General features: G+C 49.7%; 1 protein-coding gene across 1 annotated transcript; it reads right to left on the bottom strand.

Moving 5' to 3' along the window:
• Positions 1-1,202: 1,202 nt before the first annotated feature.
• On the bottom strand, positions 1,203-17,628 carry fam20a.2 (family with sequence similarity 20 member A gene 2; the record flags this gene model as incomplete). Its single annotated transcript, XM_031894364.1, has 10 exons — positions 1,203-1,704; positions 2,126-2,185; positions 2,517-2,598; positions 2,725-2,834; positions 8,115-8,295; positions 13,108-13,223; positions 13,697-13,789; positions 15,044-15,122; positions 15,515-15,565; positions 17,421-17,628. Coding segments are annotated over 10 exons (1,242 nt in total), but the record flags the coding sequence as incomplete, so codon positions are not given.
• Positions 17,629-18,481: the final 853 nt, after the last annotated feature.

Raw genomic sequence — 18,481 nt, 5'->3', positions numbered from 1 at the left:
CATTATATAAATGATTAGTTAGGGTACATGTTTAAATAGGAGGTGCAGTTAGGATAGGTTTAATTAAGGGCCATCAGGTTATGGGATTTCCTACCGGGATGAGTGATTCATTGGGGGTGGGGAGGAAAGGAGATCTCACCATCAGCATAGGAAGGGGCTCTTTACTGTAAGGGCAGTCAGGTTATGGGATTCCCTACCAAGAGAGGGGGAATGAGTGTGTCATTGGGGGTGGGGGGGGAAAGGGGATCTCACCATCAGCATAGGAAGGGGTTCCTTACTGTAAGGGCAGTCAGGTTATGGGATTCCCTACCAAGAGAGGGGGAATGAGTGTGTCATTGGGGGTGGGGGGGAAAGGGGATCTCACCATCAGCATAGGAAGGGGCTCTTTACTGTAAGGGCAGTTAGGTTATGGGATTCCCTACCAAGAGAGGGGGAATGAGTGAGTCATTGGGGGTGGGGGGAAAGGGGATCTCACCATCAGCATAGGAAGGGGCTCTTTACTGTAAGGGCAGTTAGGTTATGGGATTCCCTACCAAGAGAGGGGGAATGAGTGAGTCATTGGGGGTGGGGAGGAAAGGGGATCTCACCATCAGCATAGGAAGGGGTTCCTTACTGTAAGGGCAGTCAGGTTATGGGATTCCCTACCAAGAGAGGGGGAATGAGTGAGTCATTGGGGGTGGGGAGGAAAGGGGATCTCACCATCAGCATAGGAAGGGGTTCCTTACTGTAAGGGCAGTCAGGTTATGGGATTCCCTACCAAGAGAGGGGGAATGAGTGATTCATTGGGGGTGGGGAGGAAAGGGGATCTCGCCATCAGCATAGGAAGGGGCTCTTTACTGTAAGGGCAGTCAGGTTATGGGATTCCCTACCAAGAGAGGGGGAATGAGTGATTCATTGGGGGTGGGGAGGAAAGGGGATCTCGCCATCAGCATAGGAAGGGGCTCTTTACTGTAAGGGCAGTCAGGTTATGGGATTCCCTACCAAGAGAGGGGGAATGAGTGATTCATTGGGGGTGGGGAGGAAAGGGGATCTCGCCATCAGCATAGGAAGGGGCTCTTTACTGTAAGGGCAGTTAGGTTATGGGATTTCCTACAGAGAATGGTTGGAATGATTCAGATTTGGGAGAGGAAAGGGTATCTTTTTGTTTGTTTACCATCAGCATAAGAGAGTTTTCTGCTCCCATCGCCTTGATAATGAGAACAAACACCAAGTTTTGGGGAAAAGATTTTAATATTCAAGTCCGTGCCCCAGTTGCTACTGAGGGTAAATGGCTCCAGTGCGTGTCTGGCCCGGCGGTGCCTACATGGAGCAATGAGCCGGCACAGCCGGAGATCCCTTTCCCAGACGGTTTGCACTTTCCAAAATGAAGAAGGACATAAGTACCGGGGCACGAGGCCCGGCGGCTGCTGGTAGAGTCTATAGACACACAGCCATCTCTGGCTCTATACTGCCCTCTGCTGGGCACCTGTGGCTGCTGCCTGCTGCCCCCCCTCTTTCATTATCACCGACCCCTCTCCGTGCTTTTGCACACACTCCTCCACCACTTGCAGCACTTTCTGCAGCCTCCTGTCCAGAGCCAACAAGTGCGGTTCCGTTAGGACGGTCTCTAGTAGGTCTCGGCTCAGAGACTCCCTCATTACATCACTCAGCCTGTACTCCGGCCTGGAGAGCAGTCTCAGCCGTAACCACGTGTCTTCCTTTACCCTGGGGCAAAAGCAGGAGATTCTAGTAAGTGCTACCCTCCCAAACTTATCCCTACTCTAGGGGTTATGTGGGAATAAAGGGTAAGTCTGCCTCACGCACAGAGACCAATCAGCTGTTAGTATTTACTGGCCCATTGACAGCCAGCATGTGATTGGTCACTTTGCTGTAGTCAAACCTGTCCTGTAACTACATAAGGAAGATGAATTAAAGGGAAAGGCAGGGACAATTAAGGCTTTACAGAGTGCTTAGTGGTACTGGGGGAGTTAGGGTTGGGCAGGCATTTGGAGGCTTACAGGTTGGAATGAAGGGCTTATGGGGATAGATGGTGGAGCACTTAATTGGGTAGCTTTTCCATGCATCCACTACTCTTTCTACCCAGATCTTATTCTAAAATAAGCCAAATATGAATAGGGCCACTTACAAGCAGCACTGGTAAACAGGGGCCAAGATCGTTATTTCATCGAGCGAATGGCGTCCGAACCTACGGCGCAAACAGACACAAATTGTAAACATTGTTATTTTTTCAGTCATTTCTCTCTCACATTTCCTAAATCTCTGCTTTTTCCATTCAGTGACATTTCTGTCTGCTGCCAACAGGAAATCTAATTCAGAGCTGTGCTGCACCAGTCTGCATCCATTTCCCACAATGCACAGCGACACGGGCAGAGCTGGCCCAATCCTAAAATAGCCCTAACTCATTTTTCTTTTTACTGAACTATAAAGTGTAACCACGGAACCTAATCAGAAGCAGGTTTTGGGCTGCGGAACCAGTAGGTGGGGTTATACGGGGCTGTGGGTTCCAATCACATTACCCTCTGGCGTTGTCCATGTGGAGCATAAATCCGTCATCTCCGAATTTGCTGAATACGTCATAATGGTGCCGATCCATGTTTCCTACGGTGGCCGCAATTGGACAAATAAGGAGACACTTTAGGCAACTGCTTGTTTGTATGTTTGTTTTTTACTATATTACATCTCCTATTACAGCTAATAGGGATAGTAATGATACAAACTGCTTACCTATAAGGAAGTCAAATATAGCCAGATCCATCATGTTCAGTAGCCTCTTCCTATTGGTGTAAGGCTCAGTCTGCTTCACCTGATCACAGTAGGACGGATTCACTTCCCAGCTGTTACACAGAAAGGAGAGTCAGTACCCATAGACCCAAATGGCAGTGGTGTTTATGGGTCGGTCCCCCCTAGGCCCAAACTGTACTAATGGCAGTGACGTGTTTATGGGTCGGTCCCCCCTAGGCCCAAACTGTACTAATGGCACCGACGTGTTTATGGGTCAGTCCCCCCTAGGCCCAAACTGTACTAATGGCACCGACGTGTTTATGGGTCAGTCCCCCCTAGGCCCAAACTGTACTAATGGCACCGACGTGTTTATGGGTCAGTCCCCCCTAGGCCCAAACTGTACTAATGGCACCGACGTGTTTATGGGTCAGTCCCCCCTAGGCCCAAACTGTACTAATGGCACCGACGTGTTTATGGGTCGGTCCCCCCTAGGCCCAAACTGTACTAATGGCACCGACGTGTTTATGGGTCGGTCCCCCCTAGGCCCAAACTGTACTAATGGCAGTGACGTGTTTATGGGTCTGTCCCCCCTAGGCCCAAACTGTACTAATGGCAGTGACGTGTTTATGGGTCAGTCCCCCCTAGGCCCAAACTGTACTAATGGCAGTGACGTGTTTATGGGTCAGTCCCCCCTAGGCCCAAACTGTACTAATGGCAGTGACGTGTTTATGGGTCTGTCCCCCCTAGGCCCAAACTGTACTAATGGCAGTGAGGTGTTTATGGGTCTGTCCCCCCTAGGCCCAAACTGTACTAATGGCACCGACGTGTTTATGGGTCGGTCCCCCCTAGGCCCAAACTGTACTAATGGCACCGACGTGTTTATGGGTCGGTCCCCCCTAGGCCCAAACTGTACTAATGGCACCGACGTGTTTATGGGTCAGTCCCCCCTAGGCCCAAACTGTACTAATGGCACCGACGTGTTTATGGGTCAGTCCCCCCTAGGCCCAAACTGTACTAATGGCACCGACGTGTTTATGGGTCAGTCCCCCCTAGGCCCAAACTGTACTAATGGCACCAACGTGTTTATGGGTCAGTCCCCCCTAGGCCCAAACTGTACTAATGGCACCAACGTGTTTATGGGTCAGTCCCCCCTAGGCCCAAACTGTACTAATGGCACCGACGTGTTTATGGGTCAGTCCCCCCTAGGCCCAAACTGTACTAATGGCACCGACGTGTTTATGGGTCAGTCCCCCCTAGGCCCAAACTGTACTAATGGCACCGACGTGTTTATGGGTCAGTCCCCCCTAGGCCCAAACTGTACTAATGGCAGTGATGTGTTTATGGGTCGGTCCCCCCTAGGCCCAAACTGTACTAATGGCACCAACGTGTTTATGGGTCAGTCCCCCCTAGGCCCAAACTGTACTAATGGCACCGACGTGTTTATGGGTCAGTCCCCCCTAGGCCCAAACTGTACTAATGGCACCGACGTGTTTATGGGTCAGTCCCCCCTAGGCCCAAACTGTACTAATGGCACCGACGTGTTTATGGGTCGGTCCCCCCTAGGCCCAAACTGTACTAATGGCAGTGATGTGTTTATGGGTCGGTCCCCCCTAGGCCCAAACTGTACTAATGGCACCGACGTGTTTATGGGTCGGTCCCCCCTAGGCCCAAACTGTACTAATGGCAGTGACGTGTTTATGGGTCGGTCCCCCCTAGGCCCAAACTGTACTAATGGCACCGACGTGTTTATGGGTCAGTCCCCCCTAGGCCCAAACTGTACTAATGGCAGTGATGTGTTTATGGGTCGGTCCCCCCTAGGCCCAAACTGTACTAATGGCACCGACGTGTTTATGGGTCAGTCCCCCCTAGGCCCAAACTGTACTAATGGCACCGACGTGTTTATGGGTCAGTCCCCCCTAGGCCCAAACTGTACTAATGGCACCGACGTGTTTATGGGTCAGTCCCCCCTAGGCCCAAACTGTACTAATGGCACCGACGTGTTTATGGGTCAGTCCCCCCTAGGCCCAAACTGTACTAATGGCACCAACGTGTTTATGGGTCAGTCCCCCCTAGGCCCAAACTGTACTAATGGCAGTGACGTGTTTATGGGTCAGTCCCCCCTAGGCCCAAACTGTACTAATGGCACCGACGTGTTTATGGGTCAGTCCCCCCTAGGCCCAAACTGTACTAATGGCACCGACGTGTTTATGGGTCAGTCCCCCCTAGGCCCAAACTGTACTAATGGCACCGACGTGTTTATGGGTCAGTCCCCCCTAGGCCCAAACTGTACTAATGGCACCGACGTGTTTATGGGTCGGTCCCCCCTAGGCCCAAACTGTACTAATGGCACCGACGTGTTTATGGGTCGGTCCCCCCTAGGCCCAAACTGTACTAATGGCACCGACGTGTTTATGGGTCGGTCCCCCCTAGGCCCAAACTGTACTAATGGCACCGACGTGTTTATGGGTCAGTCCCCCCTAGGCCCAAACTGTACTAATGGCAGTGACGTGTTTATGGGTCAGTCCCCCCTAGGCCCAAACTGTACTAATGGCACCAACGTGTTTATGGGTCAGTCCCCCCTAGGCCCAAACTGTACTAATGGCAGTGACGTGTTTATGGGTCAGTCCCCCCTAGGCCCAAACTGTACTAATGGCAGTGACGTGTTTATGGGTCAGTCCCCCCTAGGCCCAAACTGTACTAATGGCACCGACGTGTTTATGGGTCAGTCCCCCCTAGGCCCAAACTGTACTAATGGCAGTGATGTGTTTATGGGTCGGTCCCCCCTAGGCCCAAACTGTACTAATGGCACCAACGTGTTTATGGGTCAGTCCCCCCTAGGCCCAAACTGTACTAATGGCACCGACGTGTTTATGGGTCAGTCCCCCCTAGGCCCAAACTGTACTAATGGCACCGACGTGTTTATGGGTCAGTCCCCCCTAGGCCCAAACTGTACTAATGGCACCGACGTGTTTATGGGTCGGTCCCCCCTAGGCCCAAACTGTACTAATGGCAGTGATGTGTTTATGGGTCGGTCCCCCCTAGGCCCAAACTGTACTAATGGCACCGACGTGTTTATGGGTCGGTCCCCCCTAGGCCCAAACTGTACTAATGGCAGTGACGTGTTTATGGGTCGGTCCCCCCTAGGCCCAAACTGTACTAATGGCACCGACGTGTTTATGGGTCAGTCCCCCCTAGGCCCAAACTGTACTAATGGCAGTGATGTGTTTATGGGTCGGTCCCCCTAGGCCCAAACTGTACTAATGGCACCGACGTGTTTATGGGTCAGTCCCCCCTAGGCCCAAACTGTACTAATGGCACCGACGTGTTTATGGGTCAGTCCCCCCTAGGCCCAAACTGTACTAATGGCACCGACGTGTTTATGGGTCAGTCCCCCCTAGGCCCAAACTGTACTAATGGCACCGACGTGTTTATGGGTCAGTCCCCCCTAGGCCCAAACTGTACTAATGGCACCAACGTGTTTATGGGTCAGTCCCCCCTAGGCCCAAACTGTACTAATGGCAGTGACGTGTTTATGGGTCAGTCCCCCCTAGGCCCAAACTGTACTAATGGCACCGACGTGTTTATGGGTCAGTCCCCCCTAGGCCCAAACTGTACTAATGGCACCGACGTGTTTATGGGTCAGTCCCCCCTAGGCCCAAACTGTACTAATGGCACCGACGTGTTTATGGGTCAGTCCCCCCTAGGCCCAAACTGTACTAATGGCACCGACGTGTTTATGGGTCAGTCCCCCCTAGGCCCAAACTGTACTAATGGCACCGACGTGTTTATGGGTCGGTCCCCCCTAGGCCCAAACTGTACTAATGGCACCGACGTGTTTATGGGTCGGTCCCCCCTAGGCCCAAACTGTACTAATGGCACCGACGTGTTTATGGGTCAGTCCCCCCTAGGCCCAAACTGTACTAATGGCAGTGACGTGTTTATGGGTCAGTCCCCCCTAGGCCCAAACTGTACTAATGGCACCAACGTGTTTATGGGTCAGTCCCCCCTAGGCCCAAACTGTACTAATGGCAGTGACGTGTTTATGGGTCGGTCCCCCCTAGGCCCAAACTGTACTAATGGCAGTGACGTGTTTATGGGTCGGTCCCCCCTAGGCCCAAACTGTACTAATGGCAGTGACGTGTTTATGGGTCGGTCCCCCCTAGGCCCAAACTGTACTAATGGCAGTGACGTGTTTATGGGTCAGTCCCCCCTAGGCCCAAACTGTACTAATGGCAGTGACGTGTTTATGGGTCAGTCCCCCCTAGGCCCAAACTGTACTAATGGCAGTGACGTGTTTATGGGTCAGTCCCCCCTAGGCCCAAACTGTACTAATGGCAGTGGCATGTTTATGGGTTAGTATCTAACAATGAGAATTTAATTTGCTGTTGGTAAAATAAGGTTATTTTATTAAGATTCTTCAGAACCCGTTTAGATCAGAGATTGTGAAACTGTTTTCTCTGTGGGTCTGACACATTGCTTTGTGATTTATTCTCCCCTGGGTTCTGTGTGTTGCTATCCAGATGTTTGCAGTAAATCCTTTTGGAATGTAGATATTTTTTTCTGGCTTTGAGGAAAACAACAGCTTAGTCAGCCCATGTTCCTGTCACTGCACATTGCTAAACAGTAGAGCCAGCTGTATAAGAATTCACAGAGAAGGAATGTTCTGGGCACACAATAAGCTTTACCCCCATACTGTACTGTCTAAGGGAAACACTATGGCACCTCCTACCCATATGTATAAAAACAAATATACAGAGAGGGAATGTTCTGGGCACACAATAAGCTGTACCCCCATACTGTACTGTCTAAGGGAAACACTATGGCACCCCCTACCCATATGTATAAATACAAATATACAGAGAAGGAATGTTCTGGGCACACAATAAGCTGTACCCCCATACTGTACTGTCTAAGGGAAACACTATGGCACCCCCTACCCATATGTATAAATACAAATATACAGAGAAGGAATGTTCTGGGCACACAATAAGCTGTACCCCATACTGTACTGTCTAAGGGAAACACTATGGCACCCCCTACCCATATGTATAAATACAAATATACAGAGAAGGAATGTTCAGTGCGCTTCCCAGTCAGTTCTCCTTCACATAATATACTTATATCCCCTAAGATCCCAATCCCACTCATATATACAGATCCAGTGTAATTTCTCAACAGGCCCAGAATAGACCCTGGCATTCCCAGTACCCAGAGGCCCTAACAGACCCCCTACCAGCCCAATAAATAGTGACTGTCTATGCATTTAATATGTTGTACTGACTGCAAAACAGCAGTTGGATCAGTCCGTTGATCAGTATTGTGCTTTCTTGGTAAAAAGGCATCCGACCCTTCCTTGGAACTATCTAATCAGTACAAAAGTGTGTGTAACTTACTCTTCCTTCCCGGTGAAGGTGTAAGATCTTTTCCAGGGGTTCTGGACAGAATAGCGGAATGCTTGAGAATGTGAGGGCAGGAAGGCCGAGAGCGAGCCCTCTAGCATGTGGGGGTTGCCGCACACGGCGTATTCCGTCTTACAGGTATATGGGCACCGGGCAAATAAACACACGTTGTTTGCTGTGGGGAGACACAAGAAAGGGATTATTGCATAGTAATTGGAAATATTTACTTTCTTTGTAATCTTCTGGGCCCGGGGGTTGTATAGAGAGAGAGAGAGAGTTCTATTCTCCCAAGTGACAACTGTTCCCCATTCACATCAGGCTGCCGTTTGACATGAGCAAATATCTGTAACACAAAGGACTTAGCAGCTCAAACTGGGCTTATTCTCAGGCTGAATTGATTGTGCTTGCACGCGGCGCTGGCAGGCTTCGGCACTAAATTGCATGGCAGACACCAGCACAAAATCTAAGTGTCTAGAGTAAAAAGCTGATGTTAACCCCTTGGGCTTCGACAGCGTTCAGACTGCCGCGCTGGCAGCAGTAGGGTTAAATGTAAAGGGGAGGCAGGTGACATTTACAGGCAGGTTAATGCAGGAATAGGGGATTAGAGGACAGGCGGGGCTGTACGTCGAACAGAAATGCATTGTTCGGGGTGTTAGTGCCTGTGCAAGGGCGGATTTAGATGTGCCTCATTAACATTTAGGGGCTGATTTACTAATATTCATTTTTTTCTGGCCTTGAAAGTCGTATAAACTCAACATGGTATAAATCCCCATAAACTTGATCAATGTCGTATTTCTAAAATGTCACGATAATGCTTGAATCTTTTGTGCAAAAATTTCAAGTTTAAATTAAATCCTGAATTTTTCGAGCCTAAAGTATCGTTAAAACTTGACAGATTCAAGTTTAAACAGACATTCGTTTCCACAAATCCTCTTTATTTTTCCCAAACAGGAATTACTCCGGCAGCCATTTGAGGAGCCTTGGCGCTCATTCTTGGAAAACAATAATGTGTTTTAGTTTCACTTGAAACTGGGTGAAATAAAAAAACAATGATAGGATTAACTTCCCCTTGAAACTAGGTGAATAAAAACAATTAGGTGATTAACTTCCCATTGAAACTAGGTGAAACAGGAATGATGTGATTAACTTCTTGAAAATGTGTCAAAGACAGGCAGTCACTATTCTATTCCTCTACCATTTTATATACCTCCATAGGGCTCAATGGTACTCAACAGATCAAACCTACAAAATTTTCTTTTGACAAAAAAGTAAAAATTATTAAATCACGAATTATGGGAGTTATTTTCGTAAAAATCGAATTTTGTGGGGTGTTTGCTACAGAAACCCTACTATAGTTTATATAAATACCCCGCTGTGTAGCCCCGGGGGCAGCCATTCCTGCACTGGTACAGCTGGGGTGTTTGCTACAGAAACCCTACTATAGTTTATATAAATACCCCACTGTGTAGCCCCGGGGGCAGCCATTCCTGCACTGGTACAGCTGGGGTGTTTGCTACAGAAACCCTACTATAGTTTATATAAATACCCCACTGTGTAGCCCCGGGGGCAGCCGTTCCTGCACCGGTACAGCTGGGGTGTTTGCTACAGAAACCCTACTATAGTTTATATAAATACCCCGCTGTGTAGCCCCGGGGGCAGCCATTCCTGCACCGGTACAGCTGGGGTGTTTGCTACAGAAACCCTACTATAGTTTATATAAATACCCCGCTGTGTAGCCCCGGGGCAGCCATTCCTGCACTGGTACAGCTGGGGTGTTTGCTACAGAAACCCTACTATAGTTTATATAAATACCCCGCTGTGTAGTCCCGGGGCAGCCGTTCCTGCACTGGTACAGCTGGGGTGTTTGCTACAGAAACCCTACTATAGTTTATATAAATACCCCGCTGTGTAGCCCCGGGGGGCAGCCATTCCTGCACTGGTACAGCTGGGGTGTTTGCTACAGAAACCCTACTATAGTTTATATAAATACCCCGCTGTGTAGCCCCGGGGGCAGCCGTTCCTGCACCGGTACAGCTGGGGTGTTTGCTACAGAAACCCTACTATAGTTTATATAAATACCCCGCTGTGTAGCCCCGGGGGCAGCCGTTCCTGCACCGGTACAGCTGGGGTGTTTGCTACAGAAACCCTACTATAGTTTATATAAATACCCCGCTGTGTAGCCCCGGGGGCAGCCGTTCCTGCACCGGTACAGCTGGGGTGTTTGCTACAGAAACCCTACTATAGTTTATATAAATACCCCGCTGTGTAGCCCCGGGGGCAGCCATTCCTGCACCGGTACAGCTGGGGTGTTTGCTACAGAAACCCTACTATAGTTTATATAAATACCCCGCTGTGTAGTCCCGGGGCAGCCGTTCCTGCACTGGTACAGCTGGGGTGTTTGCTACAGAAACCCTACTATAGTTTATATAAATACCCCGCTGTGTAGCCCCGGGGGGCAGCCATTCCTGCACTGGTACAGCTGGGGTGTTTGCTACAGAAACCCTACTATAGTTTATATAAATACCCCGCTGTGTAGCCCCGGGGGCAGCCATTCCTGCACTGGTACAGCTGGGGTGTTTGCTACAGAAACCCTACTATAGTTTATATAAATACCCCGCTGTGTAGCCCCGGGGGGCAGCCATTCCTGCACTGGTACAGCTGGGGTGTTTGCTACAGAAACCCTACTATAGTTTATATAAATACCCCGCTGTGTAGCCCCGGGGGGCAGCCATTCCTGCACTGGTACAGCTGGGGTGTTTGCTACAGAAACCCTACTATAGTTTATATAAATACCCCGCTGTGTAGCCCCGGGGGCAGCCATTCCTGCACCGGTACAGCTGGGGTGTTTGCTACAGAAACCCTACTATAGTTTATATAAATACCCCCGCTGTGTAGCCCCGGGGGCAGCCATTCCTGCACCGGTACAGCTGGGGTGTTTGCTACAGAAACCCTACTATAGTTTATATAAATACCCTGCTGTGTAGCCCCGGGGGCAGCCGTTCCTGCACCGGTACAGCTGGGGTGTTTGCTACAGAAACCCTACTATAGTTTATATAAATACCCCGCTGTGTAGCCCCGGGGGCAGCCGTTCCTGCACCGGTACAGCTGGGGTGTTTGCTACAGAAACCCTACTATAGTTTATATAAATACCCCGCTGTGTAGCCCCGGGGGCAGCCATTCCTGCACTGGTACAGCTGGGGTGTTTGCTACAGAAACCCTACTATAGTTTATATAAATACCCCGCTGTGTAGCCCCGGGGGCAGCCATTCCTGCACTGGTACAGCTGGTGTGTTTGCTACAGAAACCCTACTATAGTTTATATAAATACCCCGCTGTGTAGCCCCGGGGGCAGCCATTCCTGCACTGGTACAGCTGGGGTGTTTGCTACAGAAACCCTACTATAATTTATATAAATACCCCGCTGTGTAGCCCCGGGGGCAGCCGTTCCTGCACTGGTGCAGCTGGGGTGTTTGCTACAGAAACCCTACTATAGTTTATATAAATACCCCGCTGTGTAGCCCCGGGGGCAGCCATTCCTGCACCGGTACAGCTGGGGTGTTTGCTACAGAAACCCTACTATAGTTTATATAAATACCCCGCTGTGTAGCCCCGGGGGCAGCTATTCCTGCACCGGTACAGCTGGGGTGTTTGCTACAGAAACCCTACTATAGTTTATATAAATACCCCGCTGTGTAGCCCCGGGGGCAGCCATTCCTGCACCGGTACAGCTGGGGTGTTTGCTACAGAAACCCTACTATAGTTTATATAAATACCCCGCTGTGTAGCCCCGGGGGCAGCCGTTCCTGCACTGGTACAGCTGGGGTGTTTGCTACAGAAACCCTACTATAGTTTATATAAATACCCCGCTGTGTAGCCCCGGGGGCAGCCATTCCTGCACCGGTACAGCTGGGGTGTTTGCTACAGAAACCCTACTATAGTTTATATAAATACCCCGCTGTGTAGCCCCGGGGGCAGCCGTTCCTGCACTGGTACAGCTGGGGTGTTTGCTACAGAAACCCTACTATAGTTTATATAAATACCCCGCTGTGTAGCCCCGGGGGCAGCCGTTCCTGCACTGGTGCAGCTGGGGTGTTTGCTACAGAAACCCTACTATAGTTTATATAAATACCCCGCTGTGTAGCCCCGGGGGCAGCCATTCCTGCACCGGTACAGCTGGGGTGTTTGCTACAGAAACCCTACTATAGTTTATATAAATACCCCGCTGTGTAGCCCCGGGGGCAGCTATTCCTGCACCGGTACAGCTGGGGTGTTTGCTACAGAAACCCTACTATAGTTTATATAAATACCCCGCTGTGTAGCCCCGGGGGCAGCCATTCCTGCACTGGTACAGCTGGGGTGTTTGCTACAGAAACCCTACTATAGTTTATATAAATACCCCGCTGTGTAGCCCCGGGGGCAGCCATTCCTGCACTGGTACAGCTGGTGTGTTTGCTACAGAAACCCTACTATAGTTTATATAAATACCCCGCTGTGTAGCCCCGGGGGCAGCCATTCCTGCACTGGTACAGCTGGGGTGTTTGCTACAGAAACCCTACTATAATTTATATAAATACCCCGCTGTGTAGCCCCGGGGGCAGCCGTTCCTGCACTGGTGCAGCTGGGGTGTTTGCTACAGAAACCCTACTATAGTTTATATAAATACCCCGCTGTGTAGCCCCGGGGGCAGCCATTCCTGCACTGGTACAGCTGGGGTGTTTGCTACAGAAACCCTACTATAGTTTATATAAATACCCCGCTGTGTAGCCCCGGGGGCAGCCGTTCCTGCACCGGTACAGCTGGGGTGTTTGCTACAGAAACCCTACTTTTATGGTGTTACTGTTCCTTTAAGTGTCACAGCTATGAGGACAAAGTTATGATTTCATCACCAGGCTTCTCCAAGCAGAGAGAAGATTTGTGTATCAGCCACTATTGCACCTCCTTATCATATAGTATGTACAGAACTGCAAGCCCCAGCGCCCCGCTGTACCTGGAGACAAAAAGAATACATCTTGCAGGTTTTCATCTGAGGCCATTTCCAGAAGCTCTTTGGTCATGTTCACAAGTCGCCCGGCTACTGGCGGAACACGCCGGAAATCCAGGATCCTATGTTTCAGAAGGGAGGAATGGTTTAGTGAGAGAATTATATTGTATAACTCAGCCTGCAGCCTTGTGCCTTTATATGGGGGGCACAGAGCCCCTCAGTGACTGCTAATATCCTTATTATTTACAGTAGGGGGTACATTATCCCTTATAATACATGAGTGATACTCAGAGTTCCCTGTATAACTCAGCCTGCAGCCTTGTGCCTTTATATGGGGGGCACAGAACCCCTCAGTAACTGCTAATATCCTTATCATTTACAGTAGGGGGTACATTATCCCTTATAATACATGAGTGATACTCAGAGTTCCCTGTATAACTCAGCCTGCAGCCTTGTGCCTTTATATGGGGGGCACAGAACCCCTCAGTGACTGCTAATATCCTTATCATTTACAGTAGGGGGTACATTATCCCTTATAACAGATGACATACCCCGAGTACCTGCAGGCCACATAACCCAAGCCTATAGGACTCACCTGTCCAGATGGAAAGCTGCAATCTCCGCATTGTGGCGCTGAAAATCCACAAAATAAAAAACATCTTCTGAGGTTTCCTCGTCTCGACTTTGCCTTAAGAGAGGATGCAGATAAGATGTGAGGGGGGCTTAGAGTACAGGTATGGGACCTGTTATCCAGAATGCTCGGGACCTGGGGTTTTCCGGATAAGGGGTCTTTCCATAATTCAGATCTCCATACTTAAAGTCTACTAAAAAATTAAACATTTAATTAACCCAATAGGACTGTTCTGCCCCAATAAGGGGTAATTATATCTTAGTTGGGATCAAGTACAGGTACTGTTTTATTATTACAGAGAAAAGGGAATCATTTAACCATTAAATAAACCCAATAGGGCTGTTCTGCCCCAACTAAGATATAATTACCCCTTATTGGGGCAGAACAGCCCTATTGGGTTTATTTAATGGTTAAATGATTCCCTTTTCTCTGTAATAATAAAACAGTACCTGTACTTGATCCCAACTAAGATATAATTACCCCTTATTGGGGGCAGAACAGCCCTATTGGGTTTATTTAATGGTTAAATGATTCCCTTTTCTCTGTAATAATAAAACAGTACCTGTACTTGATCCCAACTAAGATATAATTACCCCTTATTGGGGGCAGAACAGCCCTATTGGGTTTATTTAATGGTTTAAATGATTATTTGGTCCACTTAAAGTGGACCTGTCACCCAGACATAAAAAGCTGTATAATAAAAGTCCTTTTCAAATTAAATAAGAAACCCAAATTAATTTCTATATTAACACATCCAAACCTGCTATAAAGGCATTTAAAAATCCCAGCTGTCAATCATAAATTGCCTGCCCCGCAGACAGACAAGTACTTTAACTTTCAATTCAGCTCTCACTTTCCCCCTCCCTCCTCACCATCTAACTGTGTAGCCATTGCTTGGCCTGGGCATCTGGCCCCCCATTCTGGCACATACACAAGATTTGGGGACGATACAAAGCTTGCCACAAAATGGCGCCTGCTGTGATTGTGTAATTCCAGGACTGAAGGAAAATAGATTTATATTACATATATAGTGTAAGTGAAGTTTATTTTACTTACCAAACACAAGAGAAAAGAATTTCAAATTATTTCTTAGGGTTACAGGTCCTCTTTAAGTTCCAAATTACGGAAAGAACCCGTATCTGGGAAACCCCCAGATCCCAAGCATTCTGGATAACAGGTCCCATACTTGTATTATTATATACAGAGTAGGATATTCTGTGTGTTGTACCATATTTAACAGTTTGGTGTTTCACTTGACTTCACTTTTGCTCCTATATATAAATCCATTTGGTGCTGTCGGGCCCAACGTACCTCATAGGCTTGAACATGGCTCTCCCCAAGTCTTGGAACTGTACGACCAGTTTGAGGTGGGTTCCACTTGGCTTCACAACTACAAACAGCAACATAAGCGCAGTCAGTTACACTCTAACAGCTTAGGGTAAGTGCGACTCTCAGGGAACGGGGGACAGAGTTGTGTGGCGCACAGGCTGAGTATAAGCACAGCGGGCAAGGGGGATAATACTATAACGTAAAGGGACGGTTCACCTTTAAGCTAACTTCTAGTGTGTTATAGAATGACTTATTGTAAGTAACTTTTCCATTGGTCTTCGTTATTTATTTGCCAAACGAGCAGATCTTCTCCTGATATGCCCACCTAGGGTGACATGAAGCTAATTTGATCATTTGGCCCTAGGGCCAAACAACTGAATTGCAATTGTGTACATAGGCGCTGTGGGACTCAGAACCGCATCCAGGTCCGATGTGGGGCCCAAAGGCACTTACTTTGGTCGCAGTCACATTCCTCGTTTAGTTTCTTTGTATCAAATGGGAGATCTGCCAATAGATAAGGAACTGGTATCAGATCCAGTAAGGAGAGAACTGAATACACTGAGAGAGACTGCACAGAACCAGCACCCACTGTTGTTTGGTGGGTCAGTACCAGCCCAAGCCCAGCACAGGCCTTAGGATATGTGCCCCTGAGATGCCCCCAGTAGCCCCCCATCTTTTACTGCACAATACTCCCGCCCCAGGTACACAATACTCCCGCCCCAGTTATGCAATACTCCCACCCCAGTTACACAATACTCCCACCCCAGTTACACAATACTCCCGCCCCTGCTACACAATACTCCCGCCCCAGGTACACAATACTCCCACCCTAGTTACGCAATACTCCCACCCCAGTTACACAATACTCCCGCCCCAGTTACACAATACTCCCACCCTAGCTACGCAATACTCCCACCCCCGCTACACAATACTCCCGCCCCAGGTACACAATACTCCCGCCCCAGGTACACAATACTCCCACCCCAGCTACACAATACTCCTGCCCCAGTTACACAATACTCCCACCCTTGCTACGCAATACTCCCACCCCAGTTACACAATACTCCCGCCCCCGCTACACAATACTCCCACCCCAGCTACACAATACTCCTGTCCCCGCTACACAATACTCCCACCCCAGTTACACAATACTCCCACCCTAGCTACGCAATACTCCCACCCCAGTTACACAATACTCCCGCCCCCGCTACACAATAATCCCGCCCCCGCTGCACAATACTCCCACCCCAGTTACACAATACTCCCACCCTAGCTACGCAATACTCCCGCCCCAGTTACACAATACTCCCGCCCCCGCTACACAATACTCCCGCCCCAGCTACACAATACTCCCGCCCCGCTACACAATACTCCCACCCCAACTACACAATACTCCCCCCCGCTACACAATACTCCCGTCCCCGCTACACAATACTCCCACCCCAGCTACACAATACTCCCGCCCCCCGCTACGCAATACTCCCACCCCCGCTACACAATACTCCCACATCCGCTACACAATACTCCCGTCCCCGCTACACAATACTCCCGCCCCAGCTACACAATACTCCCGCCCCAGCTACGCAATACTTCCACCCCCGCTACTCAATACTTCCGCCCGCGCTACGCAATACTCCCGCCCCCGCTACGCAATACTTCCACCCCCGCTACTCAATACTCCTGCCCGCGCTACACAATACTCCCGCCCCAGCTACACAATACTCCCGCCCCCGCTACACAATACTCCCGCCCCAGTTACACAATACTCCTGCCCCCTCTACACAATGCTCCCGCTACATAATACTCCCACCCCCGCTACGCAATACTCCCGCCCCCGCTACATAATACTCCCACCCTCGCTACGCAATACTCCCGCCCCCGCTACACAATACGGTACACAATACTCCTGCCCCAGCTACACAATGCCCCAAACTACAGAGCTGCTGAACAAAAAGTTGAATAACTAAAAATTACCAAATAATGAAAAATAAAGACCGCTACATAATACTCCCACCCTCGCTACGCAATACTCCCGCCCCCGCTACACAATACGGTACACAATACTCCCGCCCCAGCTACACAATACTCCTGCCCCAGCTACACAATACCCCAAACTACAGAGCTGCTGAACAAAAAGTTGAATAACTAAAAATTACCAAATAATGAAAAATAAAGACCAGGGGGGCAGGACAGTGACATTGGGTGGGTCTGATGACGATGGGGGTGGGGCCTGGCAATCTGCGTTTGGCAGGAGAGTCCTGTCTGGATTTCCTTATATGGGAAACCAGGCAAACAGTTTTGACCCTTACAGGCCCCCGGGATGCCAGGCTGCCAGCAGGACGGGTGACTCCGTACTTACCGGCTCTAATAATATTTATGTTCCCCATCCATTCGATGAGTTGCTCCACATTCCTGCTGGCCCGAGGGTACAGAGCATCTCGGCTTATCTCCAGGTGGAACTGCATCCAGGGGGCGCTCACATTAAGGGCTGCCTCTGTTACGTGGGCGGAGCTGTTCCAAGCGGCATGGTGCGTCAAATGCTCCTGGTTCCTGCAACATACAAAGCAGATTCACTGGCCAATCCCTACTTTCCATTTATTGCCCTAGTGTGTGAAACTCAGACACTCACAGTGGGCAAGTGTGGGGCAATATGGGGACAGTAGGGCAAGATGGAGACAGTAGGGCAAGATGGGGGCAGTAGGGCAAGATGGGGACAGTATGGCAAGATGGAGACAGTAGGGCAAGATGGAGACAGTAGGGCAAGATGGGGACAGTAGGGCAAGATGGGGACAGTAGGACAAGATGGAGACAGTAGGGCAAGATGGAGACAGTAAGGCAAGATGGGGACAGTAGGACAAGATGGAGACAGTAGGGAGGGCAAGATGGAGACAGTAGGGCAAGATGGGGACAGTATGGTAAGATGGAGACAGTAGGGCAAGATAGAGACAGTAGGGCGAGATGGAGACAGTATGGCGAGATGGAGACAGTAGGGCGAGATGGAGACAGTAGGACGAGATGGGGACAGTAGAGCAAGATGGAGACAGTAGGACAAGATGGGGACAGTAGGGCAAGATGGAGACAGTAGGGCAAGATGGGGACAGTAGAGCAAGATGGAGACAGTAGGGCAAGATGGGGACAGTAGGACAAGATGGAGACAGTAGGGCAAGATGGAGACAGTAGGGCAAGATGGGGACAGTAGAGCAAGATGGGGACAGTAGAGCAAGATGGAGACAGTAGGGCAAGATGGGGACAGTAGGGCAAGATGGGGACAGTAGGGCAAGATGGGGACAGTAGGACAAGATGGGGACAGTAGGACAAGATGGAGACAGTAGGGCAAGATGGAGACAGTAGGGCAAGATGGGGACAGTAGGACAAGATGGAGACAGTAGGGCAAGATGGAGACAGTAGGGCAAGATGGGG

This window comes from Xenopus tropicalis, chromosome 10 (assembly GCF_000004195.4).
Source record: "Xenopus tropicalis strain Nigerian chromosome 10, UCB_Xtro_10.0, whole genome shotgun sequence".
NCBI classification, from domain to species: Eukaryota; Metazoa; Chordata; class Amphibia; order Anura; family Pipidae; genus Xenopus; species Xenopus tropicalis.
This window is presented reverse-complemented; position numbering and strand designations above follow the sequence as displayed.